The 22,726-nt window shown below is 40.8% G+C and overlaps 1 protein-coding gene across 2 annotated transcripts; it reads right to left on the bottom strand.

Moving 5' to 3' along the window:
* Positions 1-1,905: 1,905 nt before the first annotated feature.
* Positions 1,906-22,575, bottom strand: RBSN (rabenosyn, RAB effector). 2 transcript variants are annotated; one of them, XM_027863897.1, is made up of 12 exons: positions 22,494-22,575; positions 20,516-20,822; positions 17,007-17,144; positions 15,432-15,532; positions 13,822-13,867; positions 13,558-13,719; positions 12,098-12,342; positions 10,917-10,987; positions 7,497-7,583; positions 6,826-6,928; positions 6,321-6,425; positions 1,906-5,928 (listed from the first exon to the last, which is right to left on the bottom strand). In XM_027863897.1, the coding sequence occupies exons 2-12, from the start codon at positions 20,661-20,663 to the stop codon at positions 4,798-4,800; spliced, it is 2,337 nt and encodes a 778-aa protein (XP_027719698.1). In that variant the 5' UTR covers positions 20,664-20,822; positions 22,494-22,575; the 3' UTR covers positions 1,906-4,797. The 2 variants fall into 2 exon arrangements, with proteins under 2 accessions (XP_027719698.1, XP_027719697.1); XM_027863896.1 differs by lacking the exon at positions 22,494-22,575 and adding an exon at positions 22,138-22,224.
* Between the last annotated feature and the right edge of the window lie 151 nt (positions 22,576-22,726).

Raw genomic sequence — 22,726 nt, 5'->3', positions numbered from 1 at the left:
ACTTGCAAATGATAGCAGTCATCAAAAATATCTCCTATTGGCTAAAAAATAGAGGTAGGGGAATCAGGATGGAATCCACCAACCTAGTGTTTAAAAGACAAAAACAAAAAAAAATTTTTAGAAAAGAACTCCCTATTTGCTAAAAACTGATAGGAGAACTGGAAAGCAGCCTGGCAGGAATTAGGCTCAGACCAACTATTTACACCATGTTCTAAATGAACATGATGTGTTCTAAATGATATGTGACTAATATTTCACATCAAACAAAAAATTAGGAGAAGCAAACTATATCTCTCAGAGCTATGGGTAAGAGATACATTCTTAACCAAAGGGAATAAAAGACACAGAAAATTTTAAAAACTTTGATTACATGAAACTGAAAAACTTCAGCACAAACAAAATTAATATGCCCAGGATAAGGGAAGTGGTCAAAATGGGGGGAAATGTATATAGAAATTTTTTCTGATAAGGGTTTGGCATACACACACACATCTACCTTGTTCATATACATATAAGACCAAAAGCCATTTCCCAATAAATAAGATGTCAAAGGATATAAACAAAGAGTCCTCAAAAGAAAAACTACAAATTATTTACCAATTTAAAAGACTTCCAAATTACTTTGGGCAGCTAAGTGGTAAATAGAGTGCCAGGCTTGGAGTCAAGAAAATTCATCTTCCTGAATTCAAATCTGGCTTCAGACACTAGCTCTGTGACCCTGGGTAAGTCACTTAATGCTATTTGCCTCAATTTCCTCTTCTGCAAAATGAGCTGGAGAAAGAAATGGCAAACCACACCAGTATCTTTGCCAAGAAAACCCCATATGGGGTCATGAAGAGTTGGACATGACTGCAAAACGACAAGAAGTCACTAATAATAAAAGAAATGCACATCAAAACAAACACTTGACACCCTGAAAATTGGCATAGTTGACAGAAGATTGGAAGTCAGAGTTGAAGGAAATGTAGAGAGAGAAGCACATATGCATTTTTGGTGGAGCTGTGAATCAGTACGCACATTTTGGAAACCAATTTGGAATTATGCAAATAAGGTAACTAAAATGTCCAAATGTCTATACCCTTGACCCAGAAACTTTATTAGGCTCGTATCCCAAGGAGGCCATTGATGAAATCCCCAAGTACGGTAAAATAGCACTTTTTGTGATAGGCATTGCTATCAACTGAGGAATGGCTAAACAAATTGTGTTAAATGAATATAATGGAATATTCTTTGCTGTAAGAAATGACAAATGTAGTGAACACAGAGAAATATGAAAACATCTACACAAACTAAGATAGAGTTAAGCAGAGCCAGAAACAAAATACATGATAATTATCACAATGTAAATGCAATGAATCACAAAAAATAAAAAGCGAATGCTGCAAAATTATAAAGAAGCATGGTTCAAAAGAAGAGGTAAGAGCAGATACTCCCAACCCCCACCCCTTTCCAGAGGTGGGAGACCCACAAGTGTTACATATATTTTCAAACTTTTTTGGCTGATTTTTTTTTAAATACTATTTGTTATATATGATGGCTCTCTGAGGGAGGGGTACCAGTGATATTAAAAAAAAAGACATCAATAAGAATTTATTTTAAAAAATTTAAATTTTGAGTTGTAGGAAGTGAGCACAGATTATCTTCTTAGTGTAGCAAAAATATCTTGCAGATAGCACAAGATTTCTAAGATGTCAAAGTAGAAAGGTACTTCATAACTCTCCTCGTTCCTCATTTTCACAGAGGTACAGGAAGGGTGTCTACAGCTCCCAACTCCAAGCTCAGCAGCCTCTGTACTGTACCACACTGCTTGTTTTCATTTTTTCAGCTTGGTTCATGGTTACTTCCCCCTAGTGATTCTTTAAAAGGTAGTTTAGTTCATTCTTTCAACTCAAAACACACAACCACTAAAATTTGTTACTTTATTTTTTTTTTCGAGTTTCAGTACAAGGATGTGGCGTAGTGCATGCAAATGTACAAATCAACACTACATGATCTTGGGGATGAGATGGCTTATTCAGCCATCAGTCAGTATCCCCGTATGGACCAAGTACAAAGAGATAAGCTTCCAACTTTCAAGATCAGTTACCTGAATGCCAAGAGGACTAATCTACTACATTGACCACAATGACACACACCTAAAAAGTACACTTTAGTGTCTTAGCAAAAATACACTGAGCTACATGTACAATAAGTATGCTTGATTAGTGTATTTAACAGGAAAAATACAAGGCATAATGCAGAGAAAATCAATTTTATCTGATGTATAAAACCAAAATGTGTCTATCACATTCTCCAGTCTTAAGAAGAGAAGCTAAAAACCAACCCCTCTGGCTCCACACAACTCAAATCTCTGGTTAGAGATGATGCTGTCTTGGCTCAGATGGCTTACAAAGGGGTGGAACATCCACAAGGAAGGCAAGGGCTTAAAGCTAGTTTCAAATCCAGGGCCCAACACCCCTCAACCTTGTGCTGGCATGATAGTGGATTTAAGGGGCAGTAACGGACAGGGGGAAGGATCAATCACAAACAATTTGGATCCTCAGAATACCCCTATATTCCTATCACATGAACACAGTTCCAGAACTTCACTTTGGAGTAATATTGTTCCTGTGAGGAAACAGATTTGTTTTACTTAATACATTCAATAAACTCAGTCTAAAATGTTCCCAATAAATGTGTCTCTTAGTGCTCTTGGAAATTGAGAGACTGCTGCCAGTGTGACTGTTAAGGGGTAAATTTAGTCAATTACTTTTAATATAAATTGCCAACTAAAGCAGCCCTCTCATAGGAAAAATGGCATCTTTAATTATAACAGAAAAGAGGTATTTAGTTCTTGAAGTTTCTATGAAGAAACTTTGTCACAAGGAAATGATAATCTGAGATGGGTTAGCACTTCATTTGAAGAGTTCTGGCAACACTGTCAACCTTAACATAAGTACGCAAAACACTGGACATCAGAAAGGCCCTTTGAGAAGGTTTACTGGACTTTGGCTCTGCCTACAATTTAAGTAATACACAAGTGAAACCTGATTAACACAGTAACAATTACTCAGCTGCTGCTTTGTTCCCTAAACCACTTAATTATATTTGTATTGTTCACCCATCCCAAATTCCTTCCCGTACACACACACACACACACTCACTCACTCACTCACTCACTCCACTCTTTCATTAATAAATCAGAATCAGAAGGCAAAAAGTGCCTTTTCCTCCCAATTCTAACCCTTTTCCTTGGCCAGCAGAGCCTGAATGTGCAGCAGTCTGAACAGCTTCAATTTTTTTTTTAGATTCCTAGAAGAGATTCCATGATAGAAAGTGATGAGCAACAGTCACTCACTAAAAACAGAAAAATGACTTTTGTCATCTTTTGCAAAGAACCAAAAGAACAGAACCTGGAAACTGGTTGAGATCACAGGGTGCTAAGGGGGACATGATTTTTAGTCAGTAACACAAGTTTTACTGCCAGAACTCTACTTAAATCTGAATGTGGCAATAGCTCCAGTTCTTGATAGAGCTACGTTAAACTTAACCCTTAAAGTTATTCAGGTTCTGTTCCTAAGAATTGTACCTACCACTAAGGAGTAAATTAAATATTCTGCTTTTTAGCCTTGAAATGAGGCCTCCGTGACAAGTCAATAATGCAGCTGTATTGTAACAATCTTATATTGTGCTTTAAAACATATAACTCTTGTAATTCTAAAAGCAGTTGTGAAAAATGTCTCATCTGCCTTGCTAACTTGAGGGAGGAATGCCTAGAGGTGACCAATCTATCCCAAAAGTTATCTGAATTTTTCCTCTGCTTCAAGAAAATGTGCCTTTTCCCTAAGTACTAGAAGAGGCCTAAGTAGAAGGAGTGGTTTTTCCAAAGTTCCATGGCAAGGATTCCCAAAGAATACATATGTCATGATTACATCAGCCACTATACATAGAGAAAGTTGTAGGCTTTTGTGTTTTCAAGAGGGTGCTTACAGACCAGAAGTTTACCCCTCACACCTTCAAACAGCAGCAGCCAACTGTTGGGGACTCAACTGACTTGCTGACAATGGGATTGCAGGACACTTTGGGTTCAGAAACAAAAAGGGGCAAGGCCTGGATAGGAATTTTAACATTCCACTGCTCACCCCTCATTCCTACCTCCTCCCAAAAAGATTTCCACAAAATACCCTAAAAAGAGAACTGATGAAAGGTCTAACATCTGTCTCTAGCATCACGTCCCATGTTTCTATTAGAGTAAACAAGTACAAAGTTGGACACAGGCTGTAGTGCTAGGGAATTCGGCCTCCTTAACTAGCTCGGTTCTAGTAAGCTACAAGATGAAGCTTTAGTATGACCTATCCCCATCAAGACCACAGACCTCTGCCTCAGCACAACCAAGGTTTGCTCTTGGTTTAGTGGAAGGCCAGTTTTTAAGGCTGCCCTGTAATACTGCACAATGATTCAAAGAGAAATAATAAAATTGACCCGTGTGACCTTAGCTAGTTCTATTCTGGCCCCCACAGACCTGCATAGCATTTAGTTAACAATTCTGTGGTGACTACTTTAAATCCCTTCTTAAAGGGAAAAAACAAGAACAGGAAAACAGCAACTGAATGCTAATTCACCTGTTCATGTACCCCTTTTTATTAAGTTACTGGAAACATCTCAGCAAAAGTGCATAGCATAAAACTTGCAGATTCCCTTTCATAATTTTGTGCACCTAAATTTGTCCCCACTCGAAGCCCCACCATCCATTCCTCCCATTCTCATCTTGCCTGGCAGGCACCCCTGCTAGAGGTGGTATTCCTGTGCTTGCTTCCCTCAGTTAGCTTTCTCTTTCTGCTTGACTAATGCATGCTTCAGCTCTTTCAAGTTCTCAGTCAGCACTTCCACCTCATCCAAGCGGCCACACTGCTTAGCATCAAAAATGTATGCCTTGATATTGTCAATCTGCTGGAGAAGTAGCTCTTCCTCTATGAGCTCTTCTCCCTCAGTCCCACTGTCTTCCATCTCAAAGGGATTGGTACAGACTGGCTCCTCAAATGGGTTGCCAGGATTAGGAGGGCTGGAATGCTTTTGATAAGGAAGCTTATCCACTTCAAAGGGATGGAGAATGGGGCCATCTGCATCACCAGTGGGTTCATCGTCCTCATCTTCAAAAGGATTATATTCTTTTTTGACACCGGAGACAGCTGAATGAGGTGAGGAACCTCCATGAGAAATATCTTCAGCAAATGGGTTAGCGAAGCCTTCACCTCCAGGACTAGAGACGTCTTCCTCTTCAAAGGGGTTCGAGGAAGCTGCCTCATTTTGATATACCCCAGTGTTCTGCTGTAACATTTCCTGCCCTAGCATAGGAAACACAGGTTTCTCTTTATTTGGCTCCTGGCCTGAGTCGGGAGAAGGGCTCTTAAGATCCGCGTTACTTTGGACCGAAGAGGGACCCAGGTCCAAAACATGCGCTATCTGGTTCTGAGGTTCCATGCCACACTCCCGCTGAAAGAGCTTGTCTTTGAAGTCCAAAGAACGAGTCCGTGAGTGCTGAGAGATTACCTGGGACTGCTCCCTCTCCCACTCTTTCTCCCGAAGAACCTGCAGCTGCTCTCTTTGGAGATCTTCCTCTTCGGCCTGCCTTCGGGAGAGCTCGATGGCCTTCTCCGTCTGCTGCTGGTCATACTCATCCTGGAGCTGGCGCAGGTTTTCCTGAAGCATGCGGACCTCATCGAGCCGGCCCGCTGCCTTGGCCTGCTTAATGAAGGAGGTGATGTTGTGGATCTGCTGCAGGAGTGGGTCCGACTCCTCTCTCTGGCCTGGCCCGCTGGACATGGGGAGCCAGCCCTCTGCTTTCCTCACAGCGCCCTTCTGCACAAAAGTCTCTTCTCCATTCACTGCGCCTCGAGAAACCAAGTCTTTCTGCCTCTCTTCTGACCTTCGCTGTAATTCTAGGGCAGCCTAAAAAGTCCAAATGCAGAAAACAAACAGTAAGTCCTGCACCAGGGTTTCCATAGGCTATCACACTAAACCACACCTCGGGGGTTCCTGCCAGTTCCAGTCTAAGATGTTTTATACAAGTGAATCACAGTAATGTGGGGGAGGAGAAAATTTATTTTGATATATTTCTAGGAACTGGGAAGTCAAAGGTAGAAAAGAGGAATAGGTAAAGGAAAAAAAATCCACAAACAAGAGAACATGAAAGCAAAGAGCAAGCTTATGTGCTTAAGCTGCAAGCTTATCTGCACCAGTCTATGAGAAGGAACGCCTAACTGAGCACTACAAGCAACAGTCCTCAGTTCTGCGAGGTGAGACGTGCACGGAGCTGACTAGCCCCCGATAACCAGCTTCACCTGTCTTTCCAGGATCAGTTTCCTTTCAATTGCCTGCTTCCTTTTTTTTTTCAGTTCTTCATACTGTTCTTTGGTTGGCAATGACATCAAGCCAAGTAACTTTTCCTGCAAAGAATCACAGATTCCTTTGAAATAAAATTATTTGGCTGAACATAAATACTTAACTGTAAGGGACCTTAGATTCTGAATTTAAGGCATAGCCAGACATTAATAACATCAACAGCTGGAAAGAAAACATCTAAGCCTTAAATCTTTGTTTCCAAATAGGGGAGTTTTTTTCCTTACAAAACCATACAAACGATACACAGGTTATTTCTCTCTCAAAAAGCTTTTTGAAACAAATTATTAAAACTCTACATTTCCAATTAGAATTAAGAATTTTTTGCCAGTGAACTCCCCAGAGAATGGTTAAAGTATTTCTGTCTCAGAAGAAACAGCCACACTGATGAAGAAACATTTAGCAATAAAATGCCTGAACATAGCTCTGCTAACAGTAGGGCTTTACCTGTACAAAAAGCGTAGCCGAATATCTTATCATTCTCTGGAGCTGCAAAGCTCTCGGATGTGGCTGGGGCTCCTGGTTCAAGCCGAGTGTTAAAATCTTCTTACTGAATTAAAATAAACACATCAATGTAATGTGCTTGACCATCAATGAAAACACAGTGGCAGAAGCTTATTTTGCAAAGAGTGACTGAGGAAGCAAAGGAGGGAACCAATAATGACATCAGACATTCCACACCTGGAAAACAGTGCCTGAAACACAGACACTCAACACACATACACATACTCTCTCTCTCTCTCTCTCTCTCTCTCACCAATGGAGTTGTTACTGTCCCAGTTCTCCCAAAGGATAACTGTGTCCCTCCACATCTCACAGGCCTTTTGCTTCCTGGCAGCAAAACCCCAAAGCATGTGTGGTGGGGACTCATTATTCAGAAGCCAAAGAGCATTCTTAAAAAGCACCTAATTGGAAACTGCCATGACATGAAAGCATAAAAGTGCTTATCTTCACTTTCAATTGTACACGTTTCCAGCACATAGTCAAACACCAGAAAAGCATTCTTTTCATTGGCCTCATAACGTTTAATTAAATGCAGAACATTGTCCATGCAGACCAGCAACTCAATTATGGCCTATGTGCCTAATTTTCAACACCTCCTTCCAAATGATCCTTACCTTAAAGCATCTATTAATTCATACACTTTCTGCACTTCTACTCGGAGGTCATTAGCATGTTCCAGACTGTAGGTTGTCTCCCCAGCACTGAGGAGAAAGCATATATTCATCTGCATTAGATCATATCTTGGCCACAAAAAAAAGCTACGTAAGAAAATCAGAGGCAACATCATGAAATGAACCATAACAAGGATAATTTCAAGGTAGAAGTGGTGTTTCAATATATTCTATACAAGTGAAAAGAAAATGATTATTTATTTTAGAAGTGAACCTTTAATTTATAACCCCTAGTGCAATATACTCAGGCTTAGGCCTTAAAACAAAATCCATCAAAACAAAATTCAAGTGATCTGGTTTTTACTCAAAGGATCATATCCAGAGGCATTTTACAGATGAAAAAACTGAGTCTCAGAAAAGTTAAGTAAGTTTTCTGAGGGCTGATACAGAGTTACATAAGGCAAAGCTAAAGAGAGATCCCAGGTGTCCTGAAGGCCTCACAATTCAGTGCTCTTCCCAATACATCACACTGCCTCCCCGAGTTGGGTTAAAGCTAGCAAATTACTTAGAAATTGTTTTTACATGCAACTGGGAAATAAGATATACAGGCAATGGGGTACAGAAATCTATCCTGCCCTACAGGAAGATAGAAAGGAAAGAGGATGAGAGAAGAGGGGGGAGAGTGATAGAAAGGAAGGCAGATTAGGGGAAGGGGTACTCAGAATGCATGCTGTCTTGGGGAGGAGGGAAGGGAGAGATGGGGAAAAAATTTGGAACTCAGAATCATGTGGAAGTGAATGCTGAAAACTAAAAATAAATTAATTAATTTTTTAAAAGCTAGCAAATTACACCATGTCCTATAAGACACATGGAAAGATGCTCTAAAACAAATTAGCTTAAGTAAATAAGATTTGAAAGAAATTGGAATTTTCCCTCTTAGACACTACCCAGCCTAGAAGCCTAATCAAGGCAGCACAAATTTTAAGTATTGTCCATGCCATTAGTAAGAAATAGTAGGGTAAGTGTAAAGAGTGTTAGCCTGGAATCCAGACATCAGTGGTAGATATTAACATCCTGGTAGATATTAACCAATGGTGAGATCATGGATAAGTCACTTAACATCCAAGCCACTTTCTCACATATGTAATATAAAGAATAAGACCAGCATTAATATCATAGTTGGTATAGTGCAGTAGAAAGAGCACTGGGCTTGGAATCTGCAAGACTCCTCTTCTTAGGTTCAAATCCAGCTTCAGACACTTACTAGCTGTGTATCCCTGGACAAGTCACTTCACCCTGTTTGCCTCAATTTCTTCATCTGCAAAATGAGCTAGAGAAGGAAATGGCAAACCTCTCCAATGTCTTTGCCAAGAAAATCCTAAATAGGGTCATGAAGAGTTAGACATAACTGAAATAACTGAACAACAACAATATATCTCAGGATTATTGCAGAAAAAAAAAATTTTATGGGAAGCTAGGTGGCGCAGCGAATAGAGCTCTGGCCTTGGAGTCAAGAGGACCTGAGCTCAAATCCAGCCTCAGACACTTTACATTTACTAGCTGTGTGAGACTTTGGGCAAATCACTTAACCTCAATCGCCTCACCAAAAAAGCAAAAAAAAAAAAAAGCATTTTGCAAGACTTAAAAGACTATATCAACATGAATTAATTATCAGAACTGAAACGGTTGTGGAGGCCGATTTAATCTAACCTCTTGCCCAATAAAAAGAAGCCCCTCTCCAACTTCCCTTGGATACTTCCAGTGAGGGGAAGCTCTAGTATAAAATGAGTATAAAAGCAGCTCATTCTCGCGCTAGTCAGCTCTCATTACTAAGAGGGAAGATCTACCTTCTTATAATTTTTACTACTAATTCTAGTTCTTCCCACTGGAGTCTCAAAAAAAAAAAAAAATCAACTCTCTTCCACACAGTAGCCCTTCAGATAACTGAAGAGTGTGATCATGTCTCCCTAAGTCTTGTTCTTTTCCAGACTAAACCTCCCTAGTTCTTTCAAATGTTCCTTATGTGACATGGTTTTTAGAGCCCTTGACATTTTGGCTGCCCTCCTCTTAACAAAAATCTAGTGTGTTAATGTCCCGTTTACAGAAAAAGAAATACATTTCAAAGATCTCTCAGCTGATGCAGGCTTGAAAATGGCTACTCAGCTACTACTTGCTGAGTTTATGCTGAGCAAACCGAAAAAGGCTTCGGCTTTTATTGATTTATTGATTTATGTATTTATTTACTTTATTTTTATTGCCTAGAAGGCAAAGCTGACTTTTTTTTTTTAGATGTGAGTTTTAGACTTATAAATAAATCTGTTTAATGGCCAATTATTTCATGATGTGATAGAAAGAAGAGTGAATTGCTGAGTTTTAGTCCCAGCTCTTCCCTTCTCTGAGCCTCAGTTTCCTCCTCTGTAAAATAAGGGGTTAGAACAGATGTCCTTTGACATTCTGAGTCTTTTATACTTGCAAAATGGCCTTTGTGATCTTTGTGACCTATGAACTAAAAGTCTTTTTTCAGTTTTCCAAAGACATTAGTCACTAGAAAGTCAATCTAAAGAGATAAAAAGAAATCTCATCCATACCTATTTTGTCCCTCCAGAAAGGGGAAACTAGGGAAAAGTAGGAATAGATGTCAAGGGACCTGGGTGGGGAAGAATGAAAACTTTGACAAGAAAGAAGCAAAGCTAGGATGGGGCAAGGGAAGACTTGGGACCAGAACTGGTAAAGAGTCTCAGGGCTTAAGATGCTCGTGAGGGTGAAGAGAAAGGGGGCGGAGGGAGGTGGCACAAAATAAAGGCAGAAGAACATTTCCAGCCTCCTTCCCTCCCATTTCTCTTCCTTCTCCCTGCACCCTTTCCATTCCTCCTCTTACCAATCACACCAACAGACAAAGGCAAGAGGAAAAGGAAGCACAATGGTGGGTAGCAAGAAGAAAAAAGGGCATGTCAGGATGTGCCTTCTCTCCTTTCATCCCTTGCCACCAAGAATCCTGTTCCCTACTACTGAAAGACACTTCGGTGAGATAAGAACCAGGGAAACGAAGTTGGGGTGAGGCAGGGGCAGAATGTCTTCTGGGGCCACCAAGTCTGCAGCAACAGAGGGTGGAAAGAGGTGGACTCTTAATTTGTATCATATTTGTGGGCAAATCATTTCTAAAGGCCTCAATTTCTCCATGTGTAAAATAAAGGAATGTAGAGTAAATGACCTCTAAGCACCCTTTTAGCTTTAACATTCATGAGCCATTCTATGCTGTAGTACTTCCCCCACACACACATTAATTGTACATAACATTTTTATTATTATTCTTATTAACTGATCTAATAAAATTTTTATTTTTCAGGTGCTGAACTTTCTCTAGGAACGAAAACCAAATGCACCACCTTACCAACATGGAAAATAGATAGCAGGGTGGCTTACTTCAGTGATGCTGCCATTTTAATGTACTCAGGAGCTTTCTGGTCAACTTTCTCCATACAAATTCGTAGTTTCTGAAAGAGGGCAAAAAAGGGGGGGAAATGGAATTTTTCCATTTCAAGAAAAATTTACTTACAAACAGATCTAGGTCAAGAGGCTAAGACGTGCCAATTTCACCCATGATGGAATGCAAAGGCCATTTCTTTATCAACTGATTCAACAGGAAAAGAAGAGAAGGGGAGGGGATTTATGTCCCTGAGTAAAGCAGAGATGAGTCACATGATAAATCAGTTTGTTCAGCATCATGGAAGAACTGATTCCTTCACTTTTCCTTGACAATAATTGTTCCCAGTGCTCTTGTCCACCCTGAAGCAGGAAGATATCAGAAAGAAATTATGGAATCCCTATTCACCTTTTTTCAAAAGGGAGTAAAAATCTGAGTAGTTATTTGTAGAAAAAAAAAAGCTGGGTTAAAAAGTAACAGAAGTAATGAAATCCATGACAAGAGATAGGGATTGTTCAATTTTCCTTCTCTGCCCCCCCCCAAAAAAAGAGGAAATCTGCAGCTCAGTATAGTGATTAATACAGCATTTTCACCCACAAGGATTTCAAAATGTTTTCCATGCAAAAACGCAGACCTTAGAAAGAGAAGTGCAACTACTGGCAGATGGGCTTCAACTCTCCTTCTACCACAGGGTGGGACAAATGGGGAAGATCGTACCATAAGCTTGTCTGCTACCAGAATAATTAATAACATTAGGATATGAGATATGTGGGCAACCTTAAACACGACAACCCCAGCATCTCATAATCAGTCCTCCGGCCCAATGTTCCTCAATCTCTGCCCATGACCAGGGACATTTCCCCAGAGCCAAGCCTCCAACCAGCCTTGCCTCTGGCCCTCTACCATCTTCTTCCCATGCATCCCAGCCATCCTGCCACCATTTATCACTGTCACCAACATATTCACTTGCCTAGTCACAAGCTTGCAATAGTGAGTGAGGAAACCCAGGATGTTACAACACACCCAAAAGCCTAGCCCTAACCCTGCACAGGAGATCCAGAATAACTTGAAGAGAGGAACCTGCTGCTTAAAGAATCTGGGGTACGACATAGATGCTTCCCCTATGCATACACCAATATCCATTTGGCACACAGCCCCAAGAAAGTGAGCAATGTTCCACCTCATAAAGCTTCACAATGTCAGGAGTGTGCTCCTTCTCATCAATCTGCTGCTCCCTCTTAAGCAAGGCATCTCTACAATGTCCACAGCAGCGGATCCGCTCGTCATCCTTCTCATCCAATACGGAGCTAACACTGCTCACGCTACTGATGCTGCCCCTTCGAGAACCATGGACGCTATTAGGTGACTGGTTGGGACTGGTGTGGGAGGTCAAGGAAGCCTCTTTGCTGGCACTGGTGAGCTTGCCTAGAAACACACAAATCACAAGTAATTCAGTAATGACCCTAAATCAAATTTCCCCTTCTCCCCTCTCATTAAATTTCACACGTGTGCATTCAGACTTGGGACCTGAAAATTTTCGAAGTACTCCAATTACAATAAACCAAATGTACTATTCAGACCCAGCCTCCCCGGTTCAGCTTTTATGATAAACTTCATGCGGGTTATAGGCTAGACTTGTGCCTGGCTCTCCACTGCCCAAATAAAATCCAAATAAACTCCTCAGCTTTGCATTCAAGGTCCTCTCCGATCCTGTCTCAATCTACTTTTCAGCTATATCTCCTACGACTCTACATGCCAATCAAAACGAACGATTCAGTACTCACTGAATGTTCCTTATACTCTCCCAACTCCTCACCTTTGCCCATACTGTTTTTATCTTATGGAATACTCTTCTCATCTCAGGGACAAAATTCTAGCCATTCTTCAAGAACCATCTCAAACACCACCTTCTTAAAGGTCTCCTTAATCACCACCCTCCTTACACTCACTTTAAAGTAAACTGAACTCAACTGAACCCCAATAGCATTTTGTTCCTCTAATGAAATTCATCACAGTCCCCCTAGTACAATCATCTCTCTCTCCACGTCTTATCTCTCCTAAATTCCTAGAGGGTAGGAGGCATTTCTCATTCACTTTCCCCTTGCACAGTGACTTGCAGCATAAGCATCGTAGGACCATAATAAATGTACATGTTGAACAAATAAATGGGGAATAGCTTTCCTTCAAAGTCGGTAAAGTTCGTACAGCAGGCACTTTGTCTCAGAAAGAAAAGTGTAAGTATGAGGGTAGAATAGGGTGGGATGAAACCAGCAGACTGGTCCTCTCGTGAAATTCTCAAGTTCTCCTCTCCTACTCTTAACAAAGTACTCTCTTGCCAATTATACACAAAGGAAAGATCAGCAGTGTTTGATCAATCTTTGTGACATTATACCCTAACTTTTAAAAAAAACATTGTTCTATCCTTCAGCTATTTTCATCCGGCTAACATGTGTTCCTGATCCTAATGGCAGTATCAAAATCCAAAACCAAGTTCTTAAATCTGAACCCCAATGCCAAGGCTCCAAACATGAGGTGTCCTCAGTAAGGCGGAACCCCCACAGCCACTCATTCGCTCTCTTTCCCATCACCTTAGTTACAAGAAAGGACAACAAGAACACATCACCCTCCCACGTCACCTACTTGCCAAGGGAAGGCTGATCAGCTCCATACACTTCTTGCACATAATCGATCCACAAAGGCGGCAGTGGTGACGGCGGTTACGGATGCTGAACTTGTTCCCACAGTCAGGGCAGAAAGGAACATCCTGATCATTGACCCACGGCACGACCGACTTTTCTATCGCTTTTATGAAAAACCAAAAACACAGATGGCATCCTTGAAACTGATGTGGTCAGAGAGTCAAATACACATGACAAAGGAACTTGGAAAACATTCTGAACCCACCTCTTATTTTAGCAGACTCAGTATTTGTTCTGTCAAAGGCTGTAAGCTATCAGAGAAAATGATTCCAGACAGAAGAAGTCAGGTAAGGAGCATACTTTAATTAAGACAATCATTGTGTGAGAGTTAGAACAATTCAACTGTCCTCAGAATTCTATCTGTGATCTATAACCACCTAATCAAAAAATAATTCTCTGCTCAACAGATTCAAGTGGCCTCTGCAGTCCATTCTATATCACCTGCAGACAGGGGGTAACCCTTTCCCCATACTACTCGCCACTACACCCAAGCGCCTCCATTTCTCAGCTGGCAAACTGAGACTGTCTTCTACTCATTCCACACCCCTCCCTGCCAAAAAAAAATACACAAGGATTTTTGCATAGAGGTTTCAATAAAGCCCATCTACACCCTCAGGCCAATAGTGCCTGTAATGGAAAAGAAAGGATTTTTAGGAAACAAGTGAAATGGGTCCAATGATAGAGAGTATATATATTATCCAAGGATCAGCCTAAATCCAGGGAAGCTCATCACCACACTGGCTGCAAGTGTTTTTTTTTTTTTTTCTGTCACAGCAACAATCTGTAACCCATCTATTAAGTTGTAGAAAAGTTGGTATCTGCCCTGGTGACAAGAACATTCACACAGATGAGACCAGATCATTGGAGCACTGAAGTTAAGGCAAAATGGTGCCAGAGGAGAGCTCATATCAAACAACAGAACAGTCTATGTATAAATGTGTTACTGCATGATGTACTTATCCCAGTCTAGCAAGCCCTCACAGAAAAAGTTCCTTATTCCAAAGGGTTCCTCCCCGCCCCCCCCCGGGGGGGGGGCGGGGAGGGGGAGGGAGGGGGAATTATTCAGATGAAACAACATAACATACCCTATTACAGAGTTTTCAATTAGGATACCTAAAGGAAAAGCAATTGGGAGAACTACAAAGCTTTTCAATCAAAAGTCTGTCATTGGTGGTGGTTCTAGACATAAAACAGAAAAAAAGAAGCCAAGTCTGTCAAATCTGTCTACACAGATACTCCTAAGGGAGTATCTAGTATGGTCAAATCTCCTCATTCTGTAGGTAGAGCAAGTGAATTAATATGGTTATTTAAATAATTTAACACTTGTCCAAGGTCACAAAGCTAGCTGGTGACACACCCAAGGCTAGAACCCAGGTCCAGTACTCCTAGTATTCTTTCCACTATACCATGCTTACATTGCCACATGCAGCAAATCCTTTAGCAAAATCAGCCTATTCTTTACCATGTGACCCTGGGCAAATTACTTAACCTCTCTACCTCAGCCTCAGTTTCCTCATCTGTAAAAAGGGCATAATAGCACCTACTTTACAGAATTGTTGTAAGGCTCCAATGAGATATATATTAAACACTTTACAAACATTAAAGCATTATATTAATGTTAGCTATCATTATTATTATTATTATTGCTAAACTCCAGTGATTATATATTATAATCTTCTTCAAACTGAAGTTAAATATTTATGCATTAGCATCAGTCACCCAAATCATACATTTGCATATTATTCATTTTTCCTTGCCTTTAATTACCAAATCTACATATATACTTGCTAAAAAAAATCAGGGGAAAAATTTTACCTTTTCCAACCTGATTATTAATTTATTGACTTCGACAACATAGTGGTCAATTCTGGCAGCTCGGTGTTTTTTGAAGTCAGAAAGATGACTTCTCACAGCACCTAAGGGACAAGAAGGAAAAAAAAATAATATGTAAATTTTCTAATTAATCTGCAGAGTTCTGTATCAACTATGTATAGGAAACTACTCATTTCTTTTTTTTCATTTGTTTTTTGTTTTTTGGTTTGGTTTTTTTTTTTGCTAGGCAATGGGTTAAGTGACTTGCCCAGGTCACACAGCTAGTAAGTGTCAAGTGTCTGAGGACAGATTTGAACTTAGGTTCTCCTGACTCCAGGGCCGTTGCTTTATCCACTGTGCCACCCAGCCACCCCCGAAACTACTCATTTCTTTACACTGTATTTACTATCTACCTCAATTCTAATGAAATTTTAAGGGCGGACCAAAAAACCTAGGTTTTTAGAAATATTTAAATTGGAAACACGACATCTGCTTTGAGCTCTCTAGGTCCAGTGATACATTCTTATAACCTTGCATCCAAAGAGGGTCTCTCAACAGGCTGGTCCCAACCTCCTATCCAATTCCCAACACAAACCCTGCTGGAGGACAAGCTGGTCTAATCACTCCTAGCTCTGAATCCTTGCTCATGCTTTTCCCCCTAAAATTCCTCAATGATCTACTTCAAGCATGTGTCCATGATGTTTCCCATATCACTCTTAAGTTATAATGAAAGCTCCCTTCCAAGAGTTCTTCCTCCTTTCACCTTCTGGAACCAGTCACTTAACCCTTTCTCATCTGCTGAATTGTATGATTAGTGATTAAACACCTGTATCCAGAGGCAGCACAATATATAGTGTGCTGGACTTAGAATCCAGAAGACCTGGTTCAAATTCCATGTATTCGAAAGGTACTAGCTGTGTGACCATGGGCATCTCTGAGCTGCCCTAGTTTCTTTATCTGTGACAGAGATACCTCACAGAGTTGCTGTAAAGTTCAAATGAGAATTATGCAAAATGCCTTAAAAAGCTTGAAGCTGTATAAATGCCAGCAATCTTATTGTCATTTTCTGAACTATACCATGAGCTCGTTCAGATTACGCTCATTTAGGTTATGTTAACCTTGGTGAATACCAACTTCCACAGCGCAAAACACGCCTGATTTTCAACAATTATCTGCTAACAATCATGAGCCAAGCTATCAATTATCTAATAGGATTTTACATGGCTACAGTTTTGAATCTAGGTTTCTAATGGGCTAAATCTGACTTATCTCAGAATAGGTTTTGGCAGGTTCCCCACCCCCCATCCCATGTAAAATTTCTCTCTTCATTTGCACTCTAATCTACGATTTTACAATTCAGAATAATGCCTCCTGTGGTAGGACTGTACAACGCAGGTGAGAAACACACTACCAATAACCAACATTAATTATTAGAGGCTATATCACACTGTGCCTACTTCAACTCAGTGATGTATAACTCATTTGAAGAGGAATCAGTAGCTATACTGTAATTAAGCATCTCAGTAAAAATCAACACAAGCTGTTACCTCAGATTACGGGAACAGAGCCTTCCCTTACCAAGTTCCTGTGGTTCCCACATGTATGGATCCACCCCTCCATAGCTGAAAGATTCATATCCTTGTGTCCCAGACTCTGACCGATCATCTTCTCTCTTCAACAACTTATTCTTTGCTTTCTTAGCCTTCTGGACAAGACCTTGGAAAAAAATGAACTAAGTAACACAAGTGAATTGCTAAAGCCCATGTAGTGAGATTCAATAGTCTTGAAGACAACCTCTGAAAAAAAGTCATATATGAAAACCATTTTACCTAGTGAAAAATCACTAAGTATTCCCATAGGTTCAGAAAAGGGAGAGAGAGACCAAACCACTCATCGTTACATAAAGACAAGTGATGTGTTAGCATTTTCTTTAAAGCATTCTACTTATACATACATATTATTTGCCAGTTTAAAAAAAATTAAACTTTGTTTAACTACATTAAAAACTTTTCTGGCCAAAATTCAATGCTAAAACATAGTAATAAACAAACATAACGAATACATTTATTAGAGTACTAAATAAACTGAGCACTTAATAAATGTTGAGAATTAGTTGATTTCCAGTGCTAAGAAGTGAAATCTTTACTAATGTGGTAAAGTGCTTTATACCTTTGGAGTTTTTGCTTTGTGCCATTCCAAAGACACAAAGCCTTTCCATACATACTAAACATAAGGACACATACTTGCCCTCAAAAACTTCATATTTTAATAATCTTCTGTATGTTTTTCTAAGATTTTTTTCTCCAAATAAGAAACTAGATCTAAGCTAAACGCTTTCAATAAACTAAAAAAATTGCTTATTACTTCCTCCATGAATCCTTCCCTGATCTCCCCAACCCCAACCAGAAGTAATCTATCCCTTCTCTGAATTACGGAAATTTGGATGTCCCTTATTGCAATTTCATAATCTATCTTGCATTTTATTTATATACACGTTATCTGTCCAACTTGACTGTAAATTTCATGAGGACAGACACCACAGTTTCATTCACCTTTGTATTCCCATAATACCTCACTAGCACAGTATTCTGTACACAGTAGACAACCAATATATATTTGTCTTATGAATAAATAAACCAATAATTAACATACCAACACTATTATATTTACAGAGATGTTGTTCAAAAGTTCAAACAAGAAATTTCACCTCCATTACTTTGTTTAAAAACAACTTCCTCTTGGTGATAACTGATATCTACCTAAATGTTAATTTTAAAACAAAATGATAGAATTAATATAGCCATCCCAGTATAGAAAAAGTGTTTCAAGAGCATATATTAATAGTGACAAATGGTGTACAGCCCATCTCCATAGCTCTAGATGCTTTACAAGAAAATATTCAGCAAAACATTGAAATTTCTGAAACCTGCATAAAGGCAGCTATGAAATGGTTGGTAAAGCAGATATGACTGATAACGGCATAGAAAGTTCTTCGTTGATACAGTGATGCTAATCAAGCAATCAACCTAATTATCAGTCACTCTATAGTATTTTTTCAAGTAGGTAGAAAAATAAGGCCTGCAAGAACTAAATAAAGATGTTTTAAAAGTATCGTGGTCATCCTTACTAATAATAGGGGAAAGGTTATAAGATGAAATGAACAAAAAGTTGCAAGGGAGAAAACCGGAAATATTAATGCACTTTGCAAACAAGGCTAGATGGTGCCACTTTAGACAGACTGTACTATTTAACTTCTACTGGGTGTCACTGAAGTACTTCCTGACAAACTTATCAAAATGGGTGTGGCCCTTCATCAGGAAGCTAATTAGGAATAATTCTACTGTACTTATTTTTAAATAATCTTTTCCAAAATAACCTATTGGCCAATCTCAACTCTCAACTATACCTTTCCCTATTTAAGCAAAATTATCATTCTGATGATAACTAGGTCCATGGAAATAAATCAAAAGCCAAAGACCCATACAAGGAAGTTTTCTTAATTAACAATTGATGTGAGTTAGCCATATAACTTTTCCATGAACTCCAGGTGTACCAGATCCAAAATTAGCTCTTTTCAGTTCAATATCTATTATTAAGCCAGCCTCCTTAAGCTACCACTGTGAAGTCTGTGATATAAGAGGAAAAGGTGGTATACTCTGACAAGGCTTTTCATTAATCTTTGGTGTCACATTTTCAAAATGTTATTGTTAGCTTCTAAAATTGGAACATTTGTCAGCTTAGGTCAATACAAAGGTCATCTTTTCCACTCTACAAAAGACTCCCTGAGACCTCCAGGGGACTTCATAAATTAACCTTTTAACTGCATAAAATTTAAAACTCCAAAATGGGAAAATGGAGGTGATTTTATGGATTCTCAGCGTTCCTTTAAAAGGAACAATGTCTCATTTCATCCATTTTAAATAAATCACCTGAAATACACTGTAGATATAAATATAATTTTTTTTAGGGCAGAGTGTAAATGAAACCATCTAAGAAATCTTTTTTTTTTTTTTTTGCCTAACAACGCCCCCCCCCCAAAAAAAATTCTTGGGAGTTCTGAGTAAATTTTATCCAAAATGACACTAGGAGGCAAACAGGTGATATTATGAGAATAAATCTTATTAACAGTCTCACACATAACTGTAGGCCCAATTCACACCACCACTGATCAACAAAAGAATATTATAGAAGTATGTTATGTCAAGTTTCAAAAACTAGCAACATACATATATCACTACATACTACTTCTTTGGAGAGAATGGAGGTGCACATTGTAAACTGGCATTAAGGACTCTGAACCAAAATTGCCACGTTAAAGATGTTACTAATCATATTATTTTCAAAGCTTTTCCTCCCCACCCCACCCCCAGAACTCTAGTTCTGCTCTGTCTGAAGTCAAATTATGCTTCATGACCCTAACCAATCCTTTGTTTTGGATATTTCAACAATATGGTGGTCAATATATAGTTAGGGAAAGGACGAGGAGAGAGAAGAGGTCAATGAATTCACTGGTATAAGGAGCTCCTGGTCAGAAACCTCCTCTATCAATGCAGGCTGGCACCTTCTCTGCCAACTTACAGACTTAAGACCTAGAACACTGAGAAGTTAACTGACTTGCTGCTTCCTCTCCCTCCCCCCAGCCCAGTAGGTGTCAGAGATAAGACCTGAAACCAAGTCTCCTGGCTAATTTTCTATCCCCTGTATCATGCTGTCTCTCTATGCAAAGGAATATATTTGCTTTTCCCCCATTCCCATCACCACCCTATCTCTTCCCCCAGCCCCCAGCATTACCCTATGCAGAATCTTATAAAAATAAAATGTAAAATTATCATCTCATTTTCTCTTGTGCGTAAGCTGCCAGTGATGAGAATAGGGTTTGCTGGCTCATTAGGAAAGTGGAAAACTCTCAAATGGAAGAGGAATTCCACTGTCTAGCAATCCTTACAGGCTGTTTACAGAACCAAAGGTAGTGCCAGCTGATGACTGTAAACTAATCTGATGAAAACAAAGTCTGTGATACGAAAAAGCAAAGCATTATATCTCTCCCTGCCCAACAGTCCAATGAAAACAGGGTCCACGCTTCTTACTTTTTATCTGCCCTTTGACGTCCCTGTCCTCACTGGAGTGTTCTTCTTCATAATGTGACTGAAGTTGATAAAAAGATTGGAGATCCTTTAAGCACAGAGGGCAAAGAAAGCCCTCCCTCACTTCCCCAGGATCATCAAGAGATGCCATGATGGTCTTATCACTTCTAGATGACAATTAGCTGCATGTCAAGAAGCTAGCACAGAATCTCAGCAGTACAGGTTGTCCAGTGACAGCTTAAAAAAGCAGAGGGTGGGGAAGAGCATTATTCCTTAGATGAGTGGTTTCTTGTCAGCAATAAAAAGAATCCTGAAAAATAAATGGGAAAAAAGCTAGGTCAGATAGTTTCATTGACTTCCAGAATTTTCCTTGTACCTCTAATAATTTAGCAAGAGCACTCAACATATGCTGAATTAGAATTCAGAACAAGAGTGATTTCTGAAAGCTCTGCAACAAAGAGACTCCCCGAATACCCAAAAGACCCCAGTAAACAAACATAAGACCCATGATCTATATCAGTGATTCTAAAACTTTTGGCCTCAGGATCCTTTTATAGCCTTAAAAATTGAGGACCTCACGGGGCAGCTAGGTGGCGCAGTGGATAGAACACCAGCCCTGAAGTTAGGAAGACCTGAGTTCAAATGCAACCTCAGACCAATCACTTGACACTTACTAACTGTGTGACCTTGGGCAAGTCACTTAACCCCCCACTGCCTCACCCAAGGAAAAAAATAAACAAACAAAAAAAATTGAGGGCCTCAAAGAGCTTTTGTTTCTGTGGGTCATATATATTGATATTTACTGTATTTACAAATTTAAAAGTCTTAGTATTATCATGAAAGTACTTCTGATCTCAAATACCCCCTTCAAAAGGTTTTGTGGACCCCAGTAGCCCTCAGATCACACTTTGAGAATCACTGATCTGGACTGAATCCAGTCCTTGACACCAATTAGATGAGAAAAAGGCTTTTCCAATAAAAAACAGATTCTTAAAGCTAAAAAAATTGAAACTTCAAAAGAAAAGATAAAACCAAGATTAAAACATGCCACACAAATTCCAATAGCTCGTGCTGTCCTTCCTGATCATTTGCACGCCTATGTTTTAAAATCACATAATTTCAGTTGAAATCATAAGACAATCTGGAGCAAACATTTCCTCCACAGCTTCCCAATGAGTGGCCATCCACCCCGCGCCTGAAGAGCCCCGGGGAAGGGAAGCCGGGCAGGCTGCTTCGGAGGCAGCCCCCTGCCCAGGGAGAGCCTTCCAGTTGTTTAGAAGTCCTCCCTCACGGGGACCTAAGATCTACCCGGAGACAAGGTGAACGGAGGCAGATCCTCGACCCGGCTGGAAGAAAGCCAGGAGCCCCGGATCACCTCAAGGGAAACCACTGGCCAAAGAGCGGAGATGTCTCTACCAGACGCTGATGTCACCAGGCGGAGGACACGCCGGACCTCGGCTGAAGGGCAGCAGGAAGGGCCCCCCCCCCGGAGTACCCAGGGCCCCTCCCTCCACCTTCCAGCTCCCACCTGTGATTTTTCTGCGGAGGACCCCATCTGCCAGTCTCTGCCAGGACCGTCATTCCCCTCCCCCCCACGGCCTCCCAACACCTCGCCCCCCACTCACCTCCCGAGGATCTACCTAACAAATAAATGCTCAGCCGGCTCCAGCGCTCAGCGGGGAGCCTGGCACACAGGAGGCGCTTAATAAATGGTAGCCGATGGACCCACCCCCAACCCCACCCACACAACCTTCCCACACACCCAGCCTAAACACATCACCATACACCCCTAGCCCACAACCACACGGCACACACCCCGACACGCCCCCTCCCTTTTCTCCTCCCCGAGCTCCCCTCCCCCTCCCTCCAGCCTCACCTCCCGCCCCCCGCGAGCCCCTCGTCCCTCCCCGGGAAGCCCCCGGCCGGAGGCCGAACAGCTCGCGATGCGATGCGGGGAGGGAGGAAGGGGCGCACTCAGTACCGCTGCGGGCGGGCGGGGGTCTCCGGCTGGGGCCGGGGCTGGTGCCGCTGACGGGGCGGGGCAACTCGCCCCTCCACCGCCGCTCTCTCCCTCACTGGGCCCGGGCGGCCATCAGGCATCCATTCCTTCGGCCCTCGGCAAGAGAGCCTGCGCGGCAGGCAGGCCAGGCACGCATTTATCGAGCACCGAGTTATCGAGTCACCCGAGGCAGGGAGGGAGAGGAGTAAGAGTCA

Source organism: Vombatus ursinus, unplaced genomic scaffold, assembly GCF_900497805.2.
Source record: "Vombatus ursinus unplaced genomic scaffold, bare-nosed wombat genome assembly UNPS02014773.1, whole genome shotgun sequence".
In the NCBI taxonomy this organism is placed as follows: Eukaryota; Metazoa; Chordata; class Mammalia; order Diprotodontia; family Vombatidae; genus Vombatus; species Vombatus ursinus.
The sequence above is the reverse complement of the archived record's forward strand: the minus strand, read 5'-3'. Positions and strand labels throughout refer to the sequence as shown.

Coding starts and splice junctions, on each gene's coding strand:
- RBSN (XM_027863897.1), bottom strand. CDS start 20,663: ATGGCATCTCTTGATGATCCTGGGGAAGTGAGGGAGGGCTTTCTTTGC. Junction 13,720..13,821: donor TGAGTCTGCTAAAATAAGAG/GTGGGTTCAGAA, acceptor TTTTCATAAAAG/CGATAGAAAAGTCGGTCGTG. Junction 6,929..7,496: donor GAATTAATAGATGCTTTAAG/GTAAGGATCATT, acceptor ATTTTAATTCAG/TAAGAAGATTTTAACACTCG.